This window comes from Euleptes europaea, chromosome 13, assembly GCF_029931775.1.
Source record: "Euleptes europaea isolate rEulEur1 chromosome 13, rEulEur1.hap1, whole genome shotgun sequence".
Classification (NCBI taxonomy): Eukaryota; Metazoa; Chordata; class Lepidosauria; order Squamata; family Sphaerodactylidae; genus Euleptes; species Euleptes europaea.
Genome location: NC_079324.1, coordinates 6405160 through 6424735, shown reverse-complemented (window position 1 = coordinate 6424735; position 19576 = coordinate 6405160). Strand labels below are relative to the sequence as shown.

The following is a 19576-nucleotide window of genomic DNA, read 5'->3' as shown; positions in this document are numbered from 1 at the left end:
AGTGATACAAAGCATAATAATATAGCAATGCTTTTTTACTTAGGTAGAACGGGAAGCTGTTCCTGCTGCATAAAGCCAGCTGTTCCTCCTCCATTGTCAGTTTTGTCCTGAGGGTCCTCACTTGTCAGTGTAGGAGCAACTCTGGTGATACAGGTTAGCAGTTCTGGGCTTTGCCTCATTAATCTAGATGTTCTTTGATGTGGGCTTTCTAAAAAAAAAGTTATGAAAACTGGTGGTAAGAGGATGCACAGGAAACATCTGAACTTTGGAAACCATGTCCTAGACCTGGGTCATCATCTGCAGCCTTCTGTCTGAGATAAATGGCACAAATACAAAGGCACGGCACAAACAGCAGGATTTGATTTTTCACTCAAAGGCACCAAAAATTGTCCTCTCTCTGTGTGCAAAGCTCCATTTCCACCCTGCTTTGCTTTGATAACTGGTTAGAGGATATTTTATTCTGACAAACCTGGACCACACCCTTTCAGCCTGGAATATCCATGGAAATGACAATGGGAAGAACTGCCTGAGTGTTTCTTTCAAAAGCAGCAATAGTTCCCTCCTGCTCCTGGTAGGGGGTGTAATGCAAAGAGGGAAAGTGTGAGCAGGTGCTTGCCTCAATCCACGTGGCTCTCTGGTGACAATATTGACCCTTCTGCCTGGCAAGCATGAGAGGCGGAGGCAGTAGTATCCTTGTCTTGCTCCCTTGTGGCCCCAACATGAAGATTTGGGGGATTGTGGCCATCCTATCCTGCCAGGCCCCACCCTGCAAGCAGCCCACTGTCTTCTCATTGGATATCACATTTGTATTCAAGCCTGCATGCGCCAAGGAACTCTGGCTCCTATTTACAAACATAATGGAACAAAATCCCTGTTCTCGCCACACAGAGGCTCTACGCAGTCTGAGCCAGATCTGCCTCTGAATCCATTGTTTATAATGTTAGAAAAATAGTGATTTGAAAACATTCTCCAGGAGTTACTTTTACTTCACTGCCTTTTAATGTTTGACAAGATCGGAATCAATGGCAGGGAAGGGAGTGCGGGCCTGTTACGTGGAAATTAAGTTCAGAGTCATTCTTCAGTCAAGTAAAAGGAGGCAAAATGCACAGTTCAGTAGTAACATAGTACTCCTTCTGACACCACAGTGAGCACTTGCATTTGGAGGAGTGTGAGCAGCCTTGCTATGGCCTGTGTTGCATCACACAAAGGGCCTCTGGCTGCGAGGTCTTGACAGGCGTCCCCAGATGGACAAGATGAGTGAGCCGTGATGCCCTGCCCTGCCTCACTGCTAGAGAAAGTTAAGCAAATGCAAGTCCCATTGGAATCAAGGAGGCTTACACACACACATACACACACACAGTCAGTTGTAAATTAAGCATGATGTTTGCAGCAGGATTTTGGCATCATTAATTTTCTGTGGTTTGCTGAACCCCAAAGTTGGTCTCTGACTTAGAAAAAAATAATATCAGGCACCAGGTCTGGTGACCCAGAAATGGGAGCAGCACACCAGAGCAACCCACTGAAAGAAATGGCACACGGAAGCTAGTCCAGCCTTTACGTTTCCCAGCTCCTGACAGTTGACTTCTTGGTATGGATGTATTAAAACAGTAAACAAACCATTGCTATTGAAAAGCAGAGTTTTGACAAATCCATCTCTGTTGCTGAGAGCAGTACAAGGTTTATAAGATGCTAATACCATGGTCCCCAGATGCAATGTCCTTACAGTGTACTGTTTCTGTCCTCCCATTTGTGTGATCATTGCAATGGAGCAATCTCTCAGGATAGTCTTATTTGGCAGGCCTTTCAGCATCAAATGGGTCCATAAGATTTCAGCGTTACGCAATCCAGGCAAAAGAAAAAGGTCTTGCAGTTCCAGCAAGCCTAATCCAAGGGCTGCTAAAGTTTTAAATGGAGATGCTTGTTTTTTTTTAAAGAGATGTGCATAAATCTGCCGTGCCGCTGTTCATGATGAGAGTACTCAGAGGCCTGTGAAGACTTGCACAGCTCACCGTAAACCTGCACACAAGATCATTTCGTTTAAACTTTCAAATAAAGAACTAGATCTCCAGGAGAGAGGCTCTAGCCTTCTCCCCAATGTGCTAGTTCTTTTTATAACCAGGACCAGGGGTGGAGGGGCCCTCACCAGGATGGCCCAGGCTAGCCTTGATCTCGTCAGATCTCAGAAGCTAAACAGGGTCAAGCCCTGGTTAGTACTTGGATGGGAGACCACTAAGGAAGTCCAGGGTTGCTATGTAGAAGCAGGTAATGGGAAATCACTTCTGTTAGTCTTTTGCCTTGAAAACTCCACAAAGGGGTTGCCATAAATCAGCTGCAACTTAATGGCACTTTCTGTCACCACCATGAGTGGGGTGGAGGAGCATTTCATTGTGTGACTCTCCTGCTGCAGCTTGGTAGTGGTACAGCCCAGATAGAGAATGACCACTTTGGTGGAACCTACATTGCTCCTAGGCAGGTCAAAGGTAGATATCCCAGTTCAGAATGGTGCCCAAGGTTTTTTTTAGGGGGGGGGATTAGTAGATACCTGCTGCGAAGATTGCGCTCTGGAGCTCCAACAAACTTCATCCTGCCCCAAGGAGGATGCATTTCAGCATTTCAAGACTGAAAATGCTGGAGTTCCTCAAAGTTAGGGAACACTTTGTATGTACAGAGAAGGCATAGGAGGTGCCACTACAGCCAGCATGCACAGGGCATACTCACCAGGGCTTGTCTAACTCTCAGACCTGGTTTGGCAAACCTGAAGCTCTCCAGTTGACCATCCATTTGCCATCCCCATTGCATAGCCATCCCCACTTCAGTGAGATGAAATGACTGCCGTTGATGGGATTTGGGAATGCACTTGCACGAAGAGTGTTCACTTATTTGCGGTAAGAGAGAGATGAGGAAGAGGTCACATGTGGCCTTCGTCACCCCCAAGCCACCCTGTGAAAATCAGGAACCCACAGGGACTCTTGGCGTCAGAACCAAGGGGGGCATCCTGGAGAGCTGGAAGGAACTGCTGGCAACGATGCTTTCTTGTCCTGAAAATCCATTTGCCTCCTTCCCGTGTCTACCCCAAGTGTCGATCGTAGGAAGAAGCTAATGAGACAGAAGGAAGCTGTAATTCAAAGGGGAGCAGACATAAGAATGAGTGCAAACAAATCCCATTCTCCTCTATCTAAGGGCCAAAACAGACATTGCAAAAATTACAGATTTCCATCATGGGTTGGATCCAAGCAATCTCTCTGCTAGGGGTGTCTCCTTTGCACACCCACAAGGGCTTTGCTGAGGAACATGGGACCTGCATGGACAAAAGCCATAAAGGATGGGGGAGGGGTTGTAGTAAGGAGATCCAGATCCAGCCCTGTGGATTTGGGCAGCTGTGATTCAGATTGGAGATGGGCAGGATGGGAAGAAGGGATTTAGTTAAACTGCCACTCACTAGACAAATGACATTACACTGTGTTAATTCACACAATAAATGCAGTATCGAGTTTGTTTCCCCTTACAAGCAAAAATAATCAACATAAAAGTCGCTGAGCGACCACCTTTCCATAGCGTGAAACGGACAGTTCAAAGCAGGCTGTATGTTGAGGGAAGAAGGAGAATGCCCCGTGGAGACTTCCGAAAGCAGAGATCACAGTCTGTGCGGCCACAAACGCATCTCCCGGAGGGCGGGAGGTCCCGGAAATCTCCCAGTAGGGAACACCACAATGAGCAGGATAAGGGTGCAGATAAGCAATATGAAGTCCAACTTAAACGACACCCTAGGTTGGTGCGCGTTTCAATATTTCATCAGTATGCTGGTCTTCTTCTTTGTGAATTCTATTAATGGCTTTGTACGTGGGAAATTGCCCACAGCATGTACTTGGGTATGTAACCTCTTAAGAAAATTCCTTTCGACTTCGCATAGGTTCAGCAATGCTGACTCCCCAAGACACTCACTTCAGGACCCTTCTCCTGTGGCTGGCTGTGTGCGGCATGGCCAGAGACCGAGAACGCACACCGTCCCTCCCAAGAAATTTAGCAGCATGTTGAAGCCCAGGAAACACATGCTGATCCAAAGCCTTCTACTTGGGCTATCTTGGACTAAGATTTTTCTTCACTGTGAAGATCAAACTCTTACCTGAGCGCATGAGGTTTTTCATCATGTTTTCCAGCAGTGCTATGTCTCCATTTCTACTGCAAGAGAGGAACCCCGGTGGCAACCTGGAGAGGCAATCAGAACAACTGCGTCACCAATGCCAGCTTCTCACAGTCACAAAATACAGCTCCAGAAACCTGACAGTTGCGTCAGTAAAAAGTCATTCCAGGTCACCTCCTGGTTTCCCCATGCAGACTCCATTATGGATGGGCACGCTCCCTTTTGCAAGCAAAGAATGCCCTTCAGCAGCTGCTGTAATGACAGAAAACTCTCCCATTCTCAGATTGCCTGGCCTCCAGCCCCTCTGCCTCCACTGTAATCTCATCGTTAGGTTGCTACCCCACAGACAGACAAGGAAGAAAAGCACCCATGTTGGCTAGCCACTGAAGAAGGCACAGCCCCACTGGAAAGAAATATTTTGTTGACTGCCACAAATCTTCTAAGTTGTGTTCAGTCACATGCTCTCAGCTTAAGCTACTTCACAGGGTTGTCATGAGGATAAAACAGGAGAGAGAACAATGTAAGCTGCTTTGAGTCCCTGTTGGGGAGAAAGGCGCGGTATAAATGAAGTCAAAAAATGAAGGGAGAAAGCCTGGGGCAATTGTAGAGAGGAGGCAACTCATGAAAAAGCTGTGTAAAGTTTGTTTGCCCTCTGTTCACATTCATACGTGGCGACACTGCTGAGGTTTTAACAAGGTTCAGCATTTTGCAAAACAGCTCATTCTGCTGGGTAGGTATAGACCCTGTCTCCATTGGAGCGGTATACATTGGGTTTATCATTAGTTTTTGGTATCACTGCAAGATGTGCAACCTCTGTCACAAAAATAATGAAAAGTTCCATCCGCACACTCAGCCCTTGGTCCTAACATATGCTCAACAGCAGAGGAAAGCAGGCAGTGTTTAGCTGTGGCAATACTTTCCGTCTTAAGGTAATGCAGTTAGTAACAGGAATGGACAGAAAAACCAACCCTTCCCTGTATCACAGCTAGGAAAGAGGCTGAGTCAGCTGCACCAGGTGGGGCTCTGCTTCCTTGTGATGACGGCCCATCTCCTAGTCTGCTTCTCCCCTGAAGGGGATCTCGGGGGTGGGGGGGGAGAGAAGAGCTCATTGCACGGGCAATGCTCAGGGGGCCGAGCCATCCATACTGGCCCCCTCCCTCTCCACAGGAGGAGGAATCACTTCTGCACTCGAGCATGGCTGCAACTAAGGGGCCTCCCTGGCTCTCTTCACAAGGGCTGTCATGTGGCACCCCTCCCCTTTCCAGCTCCGAGGGTGTCATGCATCCCCCGCCCCTCTGTCATGGATGTGGAGGGGGAGCCTGGCTACTGGAGTATGAATAGCCTTGTTAAGGGGACAGCTCTATGCCACAGTGCCACCACTTAGGACCAAAAGACCACAGGTAGATGTGCACTGCAGCTCAGAAGAGGGGAGCTGATCCCCAGGGCTGCTTTTGGGCTGTGATGAGGGCTGGAGGTGTTGATCCCAAGAAGCTCAGATGTCAACAATGGGGGGGGGGGAAGCAAATTTCCAAAAAGGTCAAAGCACATGTTCGGTCTTCAGATATCCACTGGCCTGAACATGGGGGAGGGAGCAGCAATGGCCAACAGCTCCCCTCCCCAAAGCAAAGGCAGAATAAATTGTTCAATCAGAGGAAGCGAGTTTACTTTTTGAGATTCATCAACGCTGCAGAATCTGCTACAGAATTCCGATTGCCTGTGGGCAGTGGGGATGCAGCCACAGGACACCCAAAGATATTGAGATAAAATGTAAAAACGTGGGCATTTAAAACAGCAGGGCAACACAAGGGGGAGGCGGCCCATACTGATGTTTGCTCCAGCTGTGCCGGACTCTCCTGCTCGTGAGCACTTTCCTCCCTCTCCCATAATACTAGAACCTGAGAAGTTGTGGAACTCGCTGCCACAGGATGTTGTCATGGCTGCCACCTTGGAAGGCTTTGAAAGGGGAGTGGACAAATTCATGGAGGATGGTGCTATCAATGGCTACTAATCATGATGGATATCATCCAGTACCAGAGGGAGCGTGCCTCTCTGTATAAGTTGGTGGGGGGCACCGGCAGTATCATGCTGTTGCAGTCTTCCTGTTTGTGGGTTTCCTAGAGGCAGCTGGTCAGCCACTGTGTGAACAGACTTCTGGACCAGAGGGGCTTTGGGTCTGATCCAGCACGGCTCCTCTCATGTTCTTAAGCGGTATGGTGAATGTGGGTGTGCTAAAGAAGGAAATGAAATGGTTGTGAGTTCAGGGGGAGAAGGAAGAGCTAAGTTGATTCCTCACATGTGGCTTCAGAGGCACTAGCCAAGATGTGCCCCATCACATTCCACACAGCGCTTGGATGCGCCAGCAGAAGAAAGCACAAGGTGACAGTTTGAGTGTGAGGGTAAAGTAGTGTCTCTGCCCCTGAAGTGCTGCCTCAAGGGAAAATGCACGGTTCCTCTACGACTTCCCCATCACTGCATTTTTTAAAGTTTTTTTGGGGGGAACCCTTAATGCATAAAGAGTGCTTGCAGGAACTTTATGAAGCAGCTAATTGTGATTGCCTACGTACAGTGAAAAAGATCACTTATGAAGTGGTCTTTCCATTGTCAGCACAAACCGATCCACTGTAAGTACAGCTAAATGGGTCACTTTCCCGTGACCACCGCTTGAGAAATGGAGACCCACAGAAACTGCCCTCAGCTGTTGGGGGAAGGACAGGGATAAAAAAACCCATTCCCAATCAATATCCCTCGGATCCTAGTCTGCTTAATCTAATGGCCCATATATGAGTCGAAAGGTTTAAGAGCACAAAACCATATTCTACAATTAAACCACTCATAAATCCAGTGGTCAGGTTCCCAAAGCAGGCCTTACTCTGTAGAGCATTCACAAAGCCCTCTGCACATGCCCAGGCAGCAGCCTTTCCTGTGAGGGGGGAGAAGCTGCACAGCCAGTGAGGTGTAAGGTCTTCCCGCTGCACAGAGAAGCAGATGGCCTCATGAACCCCCAGCAGCTGAGCTGCACCCGCCCTGGTTGGCTGGCTGTTGGACGGGCCCCGTATCACATGAAAATGCCTTATACTGACCCCCCGTATCACATGAAAATGCCTTATACTGATTCAGACTGCTGGTTCATTGAGGTCAGGGTTGTCTACTCAGACCGGCAGCAGCTCTCCATGGTTTCAGGCAGAGGTCTTTCACATCACCTACTACCGAATCCTTTCAGCTGGAGATGCCAGGGATAGAACCTGGCACCTTCTGCATGCCAAGCAGATGCTCTGTCACTGAGCCACAGCCCCTCCCCTGCACATCTTTTTTTACTTCACTCCACTCTGCATAAACCTCCCTGACAGTATCCCTATATGGATCCATCTCACTTGTACTTGGCTTCAAAAACCCGTTTGTTTTTCAGGGCCACAAGACTCGTGTTTTTTCCCTCCTACCACAACCCAGAGGGGTTCCCTTTCTCGGCGATCTGTCAGGGATTCAATTTCTGTGCGCACTCAACTTCCTGACCGTGGCTGTCGTCCTCCAGCCCGTCTTCTTCCCACTGCTCCTCGTTCGCCAGCAGCGGATTCCGAGCTTCGCTCAAGGTTCTTGTTGGGAAAAAATGGCCATCCCCCTGACTGTGGAGACAAAGGGAACCTGCTTTACTCCGTGGGAAAAGAAACGTCTCTTGTTCCAGAAGTGGCATATACAGTCCCTATTCCTGTTCCCCCTCCCACCCCCGTCCCTGAGTATCGAGAAGGACAGCAGCCCCTTGAGGTCTATGTGGGGGGCATCACCCTTATTAGAGCCAAGGCCCACACAGGGTCCCACCTTGCCAGGCAGAACCACACTTCAAACAATTTGTGGCACATTTCCCCCCTTTTCCCTCTAGCAAGACCAGAGCCAAAGGAGGACACTAGAGAAGTTTGCAACACTTGTCTAGAAGGAGGGAATTTTAGCTGGGGCAGTTTGTCCTGCAAAGGAGAGGAAAGTTGAAATCCCCTCTGCTGCATCTGATGATTCCCCTTCTGTTTAGAAAACGGTGGGGATGCCACAGGACCAATGGAACTTCCTCTACAGCCAGGCCCAAATTTACCTGCCAGCAGTTTCCTTTTAACTTACCTGGAGACAACAGGTAGGAGCCAGAGCCTCCTTTCTTCTCCAAACACCTGCTGGAGATTCTTTACAAAGCCAAGGTTGAATCCATTTTTTTCAGGGCCGTTCTGAAACACGGGAGTTGAGAAAGCTTCTGCACCCAAACACAAATTTATTTATATTCATATTCTTATTTATTTATTTATTTATTTCCATTTGTTACCCCACTCTCCCTGGCCAAAGCCAGGCTCAGAGCGGCTTACAGAATATAAAAGTCATATTAATCAATAAAAGCATTAAAATATTTTAAATAGCTTGTGTATTTTATACTGGCCTATGGCTGTAAGAATAAAGACTTTGACTTTTAAATACCCTATAAAATCGTATAAACGTTATACTAAATTACCTAGGCGCCTCTAACGTATGGTACGGATCACAATACACAATCGTCAGCTAGGTGAGCAGATGGAAGGCACCAGATGGAATAAAAGGTGTTACTGCAGTGGGGAGGTTAGGGAGGCCAGCCTTTATATATAGGAACCATAGCTGGCCTCAACCATAAGCCTGATGGAACAGCTCTGTTTTACAGACCCTGTGGAACTCTGAGGTCCCACAGGGCCCTGGTCTCATTACAGAGGATATTCCACCAGGCAGGGGCCAGGGCAGAGAAAGCCCTGGCCCTGGTCGAGGCCAGCCAGACACTCCTTGGGCTGGGGACCACCAAAAGATTGTTATTAGCTGAACAAAGAGTCCTCCAGGGAACATACCAGGAGAGGCGGTCCCGCAGATACGAAGGTTCCAGACTGTATAAGCCTTTAAAGGTAATAACAACACCTTGAATCTGACCCGATTAAGCACTGGCGTGATATGAACCCGCAACAAGGACCCCATAAGAAGCCTCGCCGCGGCATTTTGTACCAGCTGGAGTTTTCGAGTCAGCCTCAAGGGCAGCCCTACTTAGAGCGAGTTACAGTAGTCTAGCCTGGAGGTGACCGTCACATGGATCACTGTAGCTAAGTCGGGGCAGGAGAGGTAAGGCACCAACTGCTGGGCCCGGCGGAGATGGAAAAAAGCCAACTGGGCCACAGCTGTGACCTGGGCCTCCATAGATAAGGAGGCATCCAAGGTCACACCCAGGCTCCTGACAGTGGGCACAGGTGTTAGCTGCACACCATCAAGAGCCAGGAGTCATCACCCCGCCCCACAGCAGCCCCAGGACCTCTGTCTTCGATGGATTTGGAGTCCGGATGGCCACCCATCAACAGATAAAGCTGGGTGTCATCAGCATACTGATGACATCCCAGCCCAAAATAACACATGGGAAAGGATTGCACGTTGTGGCACCCCACACGCCAAAGGACGCCACAGCAACACCTCCTCCCCTAGCGTCACTCTCTGTCCCCGACCACGGAGAAAAGAGCTCAGCTACTGAAGGGCTAAGCCCCGGATCCCAATGTTGGCGAGGTGGTGGTCTAGAAGATCATGATTGACCATGTCGAAGGCTGCTGACAGATCCAATAATATCAGCAGTCCCAACCTGCCCTAATCCAGCTGTCGAAGGAGATCGTCTGTGAGGGCGACCAGAGCAGTCTCTGTCCCATGGCCAGGGCGGAAGCTGGACTGGAATGGGTCCAAAGCTGATGCTTCATCCAGAAAGACCTGGAGCTGCTTGGCTGCCACTCTCTCAACTACCTTTCCCAGGTATGCAAGGTTGGACACTGGGCGGTAGTTGGCCAGATCACTGGGATCTAATGAGGGCTTAAGAGTGGATGCACCACTTATTTTATAACATTACTTATTTTATAACATTTTCATTCAGCTCTTCCTCTGACACGTACATGGTTCAGGGACCTCGTGTGTGTGTGTGTGTGTGGGGGGGTAACTGAGAGAGAATGTCTGTCACCTGACTTTTGTGGCTAAGTGAGGATTTTAACTTGGGACTCCCATGGCTTGGTCCAGCACTGTAACCACCACACCACTGGCTCTCAACAGAAAAGACCACGAGATACACAGTACTGAGGGTGCAGCCAAAGGAGATTCTGTGAGAGCTGCTGTCCTTATTAAAGCGACACCATCATAGTTGCAGCCACTTAGACAAAGTTGTGTCCCCGACTCCAAGTGGAGGTGTGCGACAGTCAAAGGAAAGGCCTGCCTTAAATACGGACTGTAAGATCAGATTCATTTGGAACAAGCAAGGAAGCTGCTGATTAAAATTATCGATCAATGGCACCTAATCCCTTTCAGGCTAACAGAAACCTATGGAACTGGGAATAGTAAGAGCTGGTTTTGTGAGGTACAGAAGGTAGACCTTTTCCACATGTGGTAGGCATGTCATTGGCAACAGATTACTGGAAACAAGTGGTGGAAAGTAGATCAATCGGATTAGAGAGCCAGATTCCCTATAAACCAAAGATCTGACTGCTAAATTGTACACTTTTGACATGCCTAAAAATCTCAGATAAGTAGCTTATTATAGGAGGGCCTTCACCTTGTTACGCTGCAATGCTCTCCCCTCGGCTATAATGGAAGGTAGATACAAGAAGATCCCCTATGGTGAACGTCTATGCCTTTGTTCTGATGGGAGCATAGAGACCCTTGAACATGCCATTTATGACTGCAAAATTTATAATAAAATAAGAGAAGACATTTCCTTTGTAATAGCTGACCACTCAGGGAGCACTAGAGCGACTTGCCTTTCTAACTTGCTCTCAGTTAAAGACTCTGGGCTAACTTTTAAAATGGCCAAATTTGGATGGTGAATCATGAAGGCTAGACGAGCATGGGTCGAACCCAACGAATGAGTTTTAACTGTGTTCTAGTTACGCTTATGTTTTTAATAGTTCCCCTACGAATGTTTGATCATATATTTATTGATGTATTGATGTATATAGCTACTGTTTCTATTATGTAAAAGTTTTTTATTGTTGGTCTGGGACCGTATTAAACATTTCGTATTCGTATTCGATCATTAGCACAGACAGACTGATCTTTGCTAGGAACTGGAAGCAAAAAAATAGGCCCCAAATTCATGAAAGGCTGATAAGAGACCCTCACTCTGGTGAAGCTAACATCCTACCAATAACACAGAAATACTTCCAGATTAGCCTCATTATGGTTGAGGAATGTGTAGAGAAGGGAACTTGCAGCAAAATGTAAGATATGGAATTCTTAGGGCACTTTCACACAGCCCAAATAATGCACTTTCAATCCACTTTGAAGGTGGATTTTACTGTGGCCATTTATTCATGGTCAATTTTGATGCTCACTCAAAGCCCTTTTTAAAAATGAGACTTTAAAAATGCCTATTCACGGTCCCAATGCAAAAGGAAAAATTCCACCCCCACCACTCACTTGCTCCTTTGTTCCTGATTGCAGAGTCATTAGCATGTGTATAGCTAACACGCTGTTGTTTTGCATGGTTCTTTGAGGAGGATTCTTCGAGGCAAACTCCTGCTTCCGGAATGACGGTTCAGCATGTAAAATTCAAAAAAATATGCAGGGCAATTCAGCCTGGAATGTACTGCTAATTACCATGAATAAATGGCCTGTGTAAACTGGCAAAATCCACTTCAAACGATAGTTAAGGTGCACTGAAAGTGGATTGAAAGTGCATTATTTGGGCTGTGTGAAAGTGCCCTGATTTTCACAGGGTTTTATGGTTTGGGTAAACACGCTCACCTTGTACCTATTTATGTATACGTTTTAATTATGTACATTTTTATTGAACATATGAAGCTGCCTTATACTGAATTAGATCATTGGTCCAACATGGTCAGTAATGTCTACTCATACTAAAAGTAGCTGTCCAGGGTCTCAGTCAGAGGTCTTTCACATCACCTGCTGCCTGATCTTTTTAACTAGAGATGCCAGGGACTGAACCCAGGACCTTATACATGCCAAGCAGAGGCTCTTCTAGTGAGCCATGGCCCCTCCTCTATCGCACTGTATTAAACAAATACTTCAATTAAAAAGGCATTGTCCTAGATAGGAAAAAGCAGCTTTTCATGGCACCAATCCTCATTTTCCAGATGCAGTGGCTAGCAGAGAGGCGATTTCTCACAAAGAACCCTTTGGGCTTAAATTCTGACGCCGAGACCCCTCAAGGCTGCAGCTCCCACAGCAGGAAGGGAATGCCGAGAAGAATGCTTCCCTCCTGGTGGTCACCAACTGCACAGGTGACATCCAGACTTTCAATTGTATTTCTGGCCCCTCCAAGAAGTCCTGGGCAGTTCATAGTGACCCCAGTCCTCATTTTATCCTCACAATAACCCTACAAGGCAGGGCCCAAGGGCACCCAGTAGATTTCATGGTGGAGCAAAAAAGCTGAACCCCAGACTCTGTGGTCAAGTTCACCACCCTGTCCACGAAACCATATTAGAAAGGTGCATCTCCTGCATGATGGCTGCCCACAGAGTTCATGGCAGTCCACATTAGTTTGGACTCTCTGTTCCCAGTACAGGAGCAGAAGCTGCCACACCCAGCAAGCCGGCACCTAAAGCAAGTAACCGAATTCATCCTGCTTTACATTTATAATGTGTGCTCAACGCAGGGTGCATTTGCTTTCCCTTCAAAACTTACAAGAAAGCACTCCTTGCATCACCACTAAACAACGTCGTGGCATATGGGGGAATATCTTACCCAACGTAGATCTGTTCTGGCTGACAAGCCAGCAGTGATAGCCAAAGAGAAACAGGAGGCTCACAAAAAACATGATGGCCACAAAAAGCAGGAAAAGGATGTGGAACTTGGAGCGCCCGTTGGTCAGCTCTGCCTAGGAAGGAAAGCAAAATGGATGAAAGCAACCCTGGACCATATCAAAGCGTGATGCTTCTCTGGACCGATCAGGGCAGGGCAGGGGAAGAGACAGAAAGCTGGACAGCCCAAATGGGCTGCAGGGGACTAGATGGCCGGGCACAGCCTTTTTCAGAGAGAGAAAGCTTCATACCCTTTTGTCGAAGATATAAGGGATCCTCATTTACTGGAACTAACTTGTTTTTCCATGCAAAACATTACAGAAGGCAAGTCTCCCTTAAAAAAAAATTGGCCAAATCCTCAGTTCTAAATGGCAGACTTTCCAGGGGCCCAGCTTTGCCAACTGGGGTTGCCAGGAATGGCATCTGATACCTGCATGCCAGGACACATGCTCTACTGATGAGCTACAGCTGTTGTGTTTCAAGGGCGTAAGGACTTACGATTCCAGATCACAAACTTACAGTCCAAAACTTGATGAAATACTTGAAGACGGTGGCAGCGATGTACATGCAGTACAACAGAGAATATGCTAAAAACAGCAGAAAGAACTTGTAGTTGGAGAATCCAATGCAGTTGTTCACCCTATTGAGATAAGAACAGTGGATTCGAGAACCGTTCCATACAGTGGGACCCAGATACAAGTGAAAACAAAGACGAGCACACAGGTGGTCTGGATGGGACACAGTCGGTTGGCACAACTGGTTCTGTCCGCAGCCCCTGGCAAGCATATTCCCTTTGGCATTCCAGTCCCACGCAGGAGGCCCTCCCAGTCCAAAGTTGTGTGCCTGATAGAAGCAAAGCTCTGAGAGACAACGCCGGCCGTGGGTGGGATTCTTTCCTAGCGTTTAAATTCCCTCCAGACTGCAGAGTGCTCAGCCATGAGATGCTGGTCTGCTGGAAAAGAATGGCCATTGGACCCATCTGGGACAACCATTTCCCACCAAAAAGGGGAAAACATTTGAGAATTGCACAGAAGGAGTCAGGATGAAATGCCACCCAGTTCTAATTTTCCACTTGTGTTTCATTTTATTTATTTATTTATTTATTTTGCGATTTGTAGCCCACCCTCCCAAGCCAAAGCCAGGCTCAGGGAATTAGATGTGCTGTCCTTGTAAGAAGTTTCCACTAAGTGAATGTATTTAGAGTTAGGTAATTAAACTCAGGCAATTAAACCCAACCTCTCATGTGAGGTGCATAAAGAACATGGCCAATGTTGGGGACCCAGAGAAACACAGCTGCTGCTCAGCTACTGCAGGAGGTCTCTCTCTGCAAAGTAGCACATCTGGACATATTTTCCACTTGCACAAAGAGCAATATTTTGTTTCATGGAAAACACAGTCTTTCCTCTCCAACAAGAACTTCCTCTGTACTTACTAGTTCTACAAGGAACTCTGGCTCTGTTGTGAGCACCTACTGGACAGTGTCCGTCACAATGGTATACCGGAACGCTGGTGTCCCAAGAAAAAAAAGGGGGAGAATCGGCCTTTGATTGGATAACCCCTCAGCCAATCCTTGGGCAATGACACGGTGGTCACTCCACTACTATCCTACATTATATGGGTGGCTCAAACGCACGGGGAGCCTCCAGCAGCTACTTGCTTCGGACTTATAGTGGGATGGACTAGAGTCATGCGTTTGACTATCCTGTCTCAGAATAAAATATTGTGAGATAAGGGAGGAGGGAACCAAGAACATTCTGCCCATGCGTTAATCCCCCTTGTGTGTTCTGAGTACTTACAGATGTCTCCAACATTTACAAGTCTTCCAGTGAGACTGGAGAACTCCCTAAATGGGGGGTTCTTTTTAGATAGCCATCCCTTGCTAGGACTGGATGTCTGGACTGAATGCCTACAAACTTCTCCATCTTTTAAGTAAGATGGAGACTCTTAGAATCCATCAAACTCTGTGTGGGTTCTAGGAGCTTAGATCTCTCCATCCTTTGTATGGAGGCATTGATCTCATTGATTCTAGCAGGGATTAATGGGTTTTCACTAAGATCTATCTAGCCTTTGCATAGGCATCCCAGTCCTTACAAACATGGATCTTACTAGCTCCCTTTCCACAAAATCTTACTAGCTCCCTTTCCACAAGTCTCTCCAGCTTTTCTATGAGCTGGGGATACTTGCATGGAGCTTCTTTGCATGGGGTCAGAAATCTCTCTAACCAGAGAGGCTTCTGAACTCAGTTCTTACACAGACTAAGGTCTTACACATAACTCTTTAACATTTACACAGCTTTAAGCTTTCACATAACTACACATAGCTTTAAGCTTTGCATAGCTTTCTAGTTTTGGCAGAACTAAAGATGGCATGCACACACACACAGATCTCCCTGATCTTCACATAAACCAGAGGCCTTTCATAGGCTAAAAACACTCAGAGATTTCTCTATGGTTTCATGAGCTTAGTCCTGGCATGGACTGAAAATATGCTTCAAAGGCTCATAACCTCAGCTCTTACATAAACTCATGGAATCAGAGATTTCTCTAATCTTTGCATACAACAAAGATACTCAAAGGCTAAAATAACACATAGAAGACCTAAAAGGTCTAATCATCCTTAACATGGATTGGGAACTTTTCAGATCTCTCTGGTCCTGCTGTACTGGGGAGGTTCACAAATGACATGATTGAGTAAAGTATGCCTACTTATTATTATGATATTCTAGATACTTTGAATTAAGATACTTTTAACTAAATCAATTTTATGTACTGAACTAACCATTTTTACAAGATTTCTGTAACTACTATATTTTCTGAATGAAATATTATTACTGTTTTAAGGTTTGATGCTCTCATATAGAGGCATAAAGATTGTTTTAAGATTTTGTCGAAGGCTTTCACGGTCAGAATTCATTGGTTCTTGTGGGTTATCCGGGCTGTGTAACCGTGGTCTTGGTATTTTCTTTCCTGACGTATCGCCAGCAGCTGTGGCAGGCATCTTCAGAGGAGTAACACTGAGACACTGTCCTTCAGTGTTACTCCTCTGAAGATGCCTGCCACAGCTGCTGGCGAAACATCAGGAAAGAAAATACCAAGACCACGGTTACACAGCCCGGATAACCCACAAGAACCAATGTTTTAAGACTGCTTGCAACATGAACGTGTTTGAGACTCATAATGTCTGAACTTGTGTAACATTTTAAAGACTTTGTAACCATCTACATGCATACATACTATGTAGAATAAACTGTACATACATTTATGTCCCTTTTCATAATTTATTGGAGCACTTCAAGAGAAAGCTTACTTTGGTAAGAAGCATTGAGTCCTGCTTATTAGGTGTCTAATTGAATAAGATAACATACTTCTTCTCAGGAAGGGGTAAATTCTAAGAGCATAGGCACTGAAACGCACAGACCCGCGATAGGAGGGATTTCAATGCCATAGAGTCCAATTGCCAAAGCAGCTGTTTTCTCCAGGAGAACTGATCTCTGTCGCCTGGAGATCAGTTGTAATAGTGGGAGGTCTCCAGCCACCACCTGGAGGTTGGCAACCCTACTCTGGTGGTTGGCAGACTGCATCTAATGCTGGGAACATTGGAATATGTCCTGGATATTGCCTCGGATAGGAGACCTGTCTGTCTCTCTCAAAGGTCAAGCCTCTCTGCTCCTTTTCGGGGTCACAGAATACTGGTTGTTCATGCATTCTTAATAGGAGCATGAGCAGCCTCGAGAGGGAATGCATTTGGCCCCTTAATTTCTTCATGTAGTCTTTCTAACCTTAGTGCTCACCCCCCACCCAAGTGCCAGAGGGCTCCTGTGTGTTCTTTAGAAACAAATGTAAATGGCCGTCCCCAAATAAGAACCTTCTCCCCACACACACACACACGGCAATTCCCATGCCACTTCATTATAAATTACTTTTAAAAGGCCTCTCTTGCCCTTGAACTTGGAAGAAAAGCCTTGGTTACTTTCACTCCCCTTCTTTCCAAAGTCACTGAAACTGATCAGGCAGGTTACAAAGCCCCACCCATCCAACCCTATCCGAGCGCTTCAAGGGCTCATGGGAGGGTCATGCAGAGGCAAAAATGGAGGCTGAGGCATGCAGCGTGGCAAGGTGTACAGCTGCCCTTCCCTCTGTGTGTCAGCAGCACCAGGGATGCGAATGGCAATTGCCAGAGTCCGTGCCCATGGTCAGTGGAGCAGTGCAGCTGCAAACAGTTCGTGTCTTGACCCTCCCTTCCCCATTGGAAAACAACAAGCACTAGAAGTCCAACCTCCGGTTAGCATTATCTTACCAGTCCTCCCTTCTGCACAAGGAAGGAGAGTGCCAGAGTTTGAGAAATCCACCCGAGTCTATCCCATCTTCTCCATTCAACTAGTTCTTGGTCAGAAACCCACCAAGTCAGCATTTCCATTAACAAGATTGAAAGCTATCCGCACGGCTATCTACCAAGTATTCATTGAAAACACAGAGGGACCAAATCCAGACACAGCTCACATTCAGGTACCAACCTGGAGCTACTCCAAATATCTGCATGCACACGATATGCGCTAGCCAAGGATTCTCTGAAACCAGGAGCCAAAGTCTGAATTTCAAACTATATAGGAAGAGTAGGATGGTAAAAAAATAATCGCAGCATGGTTCTCTGTCCCCTGTGATCTTTAAAATGACTTGACAAACAGGGACATTCCTAGAAAACCTATGCTACCATCCAGGCATAAACTGAAAAACCAAGAAAGCCATCCCTTTTGAGAAGGCAAAATCTGCCAGCGTATACTCACCAGGGGCAATGATGATCCATTTTTAACACACACCTGTGCAAAGAGAAAAGGATACAGTGAAGGGCAGGGGCGACATTTCAATCTGTGAACCAGGATTGGGGTCTAACCTTCTCTCTGACTGGATGGTCGTAGGCAGGCCTGCCTCTGCCCGTCCCCCCGCCCCGTCCATCTCAGCCTCCATTCCCCTTCTGTAACACTGGCATAATAATCCTGACCTACCTTGCGTGGCTGTTGTAAGTACTACGGAGAAAATGGATGTGTACATGTTCTGTACAATGTTCTTTGTGTGTCTTCTGGGTGTGTGTGTATGCACACCATCGAGGTAGGCCTGTGCAAAGGGGCTTATATGTGGGCACCTCATGAGCAAGCACCTCTACGCCTTCCTGAATGGCCCGGATTTACCTTCTGAAAGAGATGGGGGGGGGCTGTGTTCTGTGTTCAGCTTGGCCAAGGCCCCATGAGGTCCAATTAGTACTAGAGACAGATCCGAAGAACTGCTGGCCTGAATATTTTCAAAGGGACGGCGGCTCTTACATCTCACTGGGCTGTGCTGTAACCAGAGTTCCTTCAACTGCTGCACAGACTAACTTTCAGCGCAATCCTAAGCAACGTTATACCCTACTCAATCCACTGAAGTCAGTGGACTTTGAAAGGTGTAACTCTGTTTAGGATTGCACTGTCCACCTACAGAGATTTTCCTGAATCACCACATTCAGAAGACGATTACATGTTGACCGCCGTGCTCTGGAGCAGCAACAAGCTTTCCTCTTCCCATCCTGCTTTTTGTTTAACATATATCCCAGGGAAGCATCCTGTGTACCTCAAAAGCTAGCTGACTGTTTTGTGTCTTTGATTTAGTTCTATTAAAAGTACTATGATACTGATAAAGTGGACCATAGCAACTTGAGGCTACATGTGAGGGAGGTGCTATGGCTCAGTGGTAGAGAATGGTCCCAGGTTCAATCCCCGGCATCTCCAGTTAAAGAGACCAGGCAAGTAGGTGATGTGAAAGACCCCTGCCTGAGACCCTGGAGAGCCGCTGCCGGTCTGACTTTGATGGGCCAAGGGTCTGATTCAGTATCAGGTGGTTTCATGTGTTCATGACGTGTGCACGTGGCATTTGTAAGCATTCCCCCATGGAAAATACTTTCTGCATGTAAAGGACTAATACCAGCCCACTCAGTGCTGCAGGGTCCCCAACGTGGTGCCTGTGGGTGCCATGGTGCCTGCTGGTACCTTTTCTGGCACCCGCCAATTGTTTTTTTAGTGTGGGCATGGCCAGGTGGGGCTATTGGCCATTGGAGACTTGATTGGCTGTGCAGTTTTTTAAAGACGTTGCTTTGGTAGCAGCCGCCACACACAAGATCTTCATGGCATGACTGAAGGTGAGCTGCAGCAGCCATTGTGTGGCTGTGCCCACCACACGGTGTCAGAATTCCAAAGGTGCCCACAGGCTGCTATGCGAGTTTTCTGCTTCAAGTGTTGGCGCTAGTTTCCTGTGGGTTGTGTAGATTGGGCCTGAGTCAGCAATCACTCCAGGTACTTACATAGCACAAACAGAACAGTGGTGGCAGCGGTCAGGTTTGATCAGCTGGCATCTGTCACAGAATCGAATGGCTGGGGAGGAACACAAAAATCATGGCTTCAAAAATCATGCACACCAACTGAGAAATCCCTGGTTCAAATCTTAGGGCTTGATCCTGTATGTCGCTTGGGGCTCTCATCAGTACTCTCAAGGGCAAATAGCAACTCCTGAGGGGATGATTTAACACCACCCACAGCCCCAGTCCAGACCTCCTTCCCTGGCTACGTTTCCAGATCAAAAAACAGGGAGATGCTCCTAACGGGTCTCCCTCTCCCATCTACTTTGGCCTGCAGGCT

General features: G+C 47.1%; 1 protein-coding gene across 1 annotated transcript in view; it reads right to left on the bottom strand.

Moving 5' to 3' along the window:
• Positions 1-4153: 4153 nt before the first annotated feature.
• Positions 4154-19576, bottom strand: part of ZDHHC15 (zinc finger DHHC-type palmitoyltransferase 15) — a 31676-nt gene continuing 16253 nt past the window's right edge. The window contains exons 5-11 of the mRNA XM_056859487.1: positions 19243-19312; positions 17696-17728; positions 13432-13552; positions 12857-12989; positions 8246-8372; positions 7652-7761; positions 4154-4206 (exon numbers count right to left, since the gene is read on the bottom strand). Of these exons, the coding sequence (XP_056715465.1) occupies positions 4163-4206; positions 7652-7761; positions 8246-8372; positions 12857-12989; positions 13432-13552; positions 17696-17728; positions 19243-19312 (638 nt within the window). The 3' untranslated portion in view covers positions 4154-4162. The remainder of the gene's footprint in view (positions 4207-7651; positions 7762-8245; positions 8373-12856; positions 12990-13431; positions 13553-17695; positions 17729-19242; positions 19313-19576) is intronic.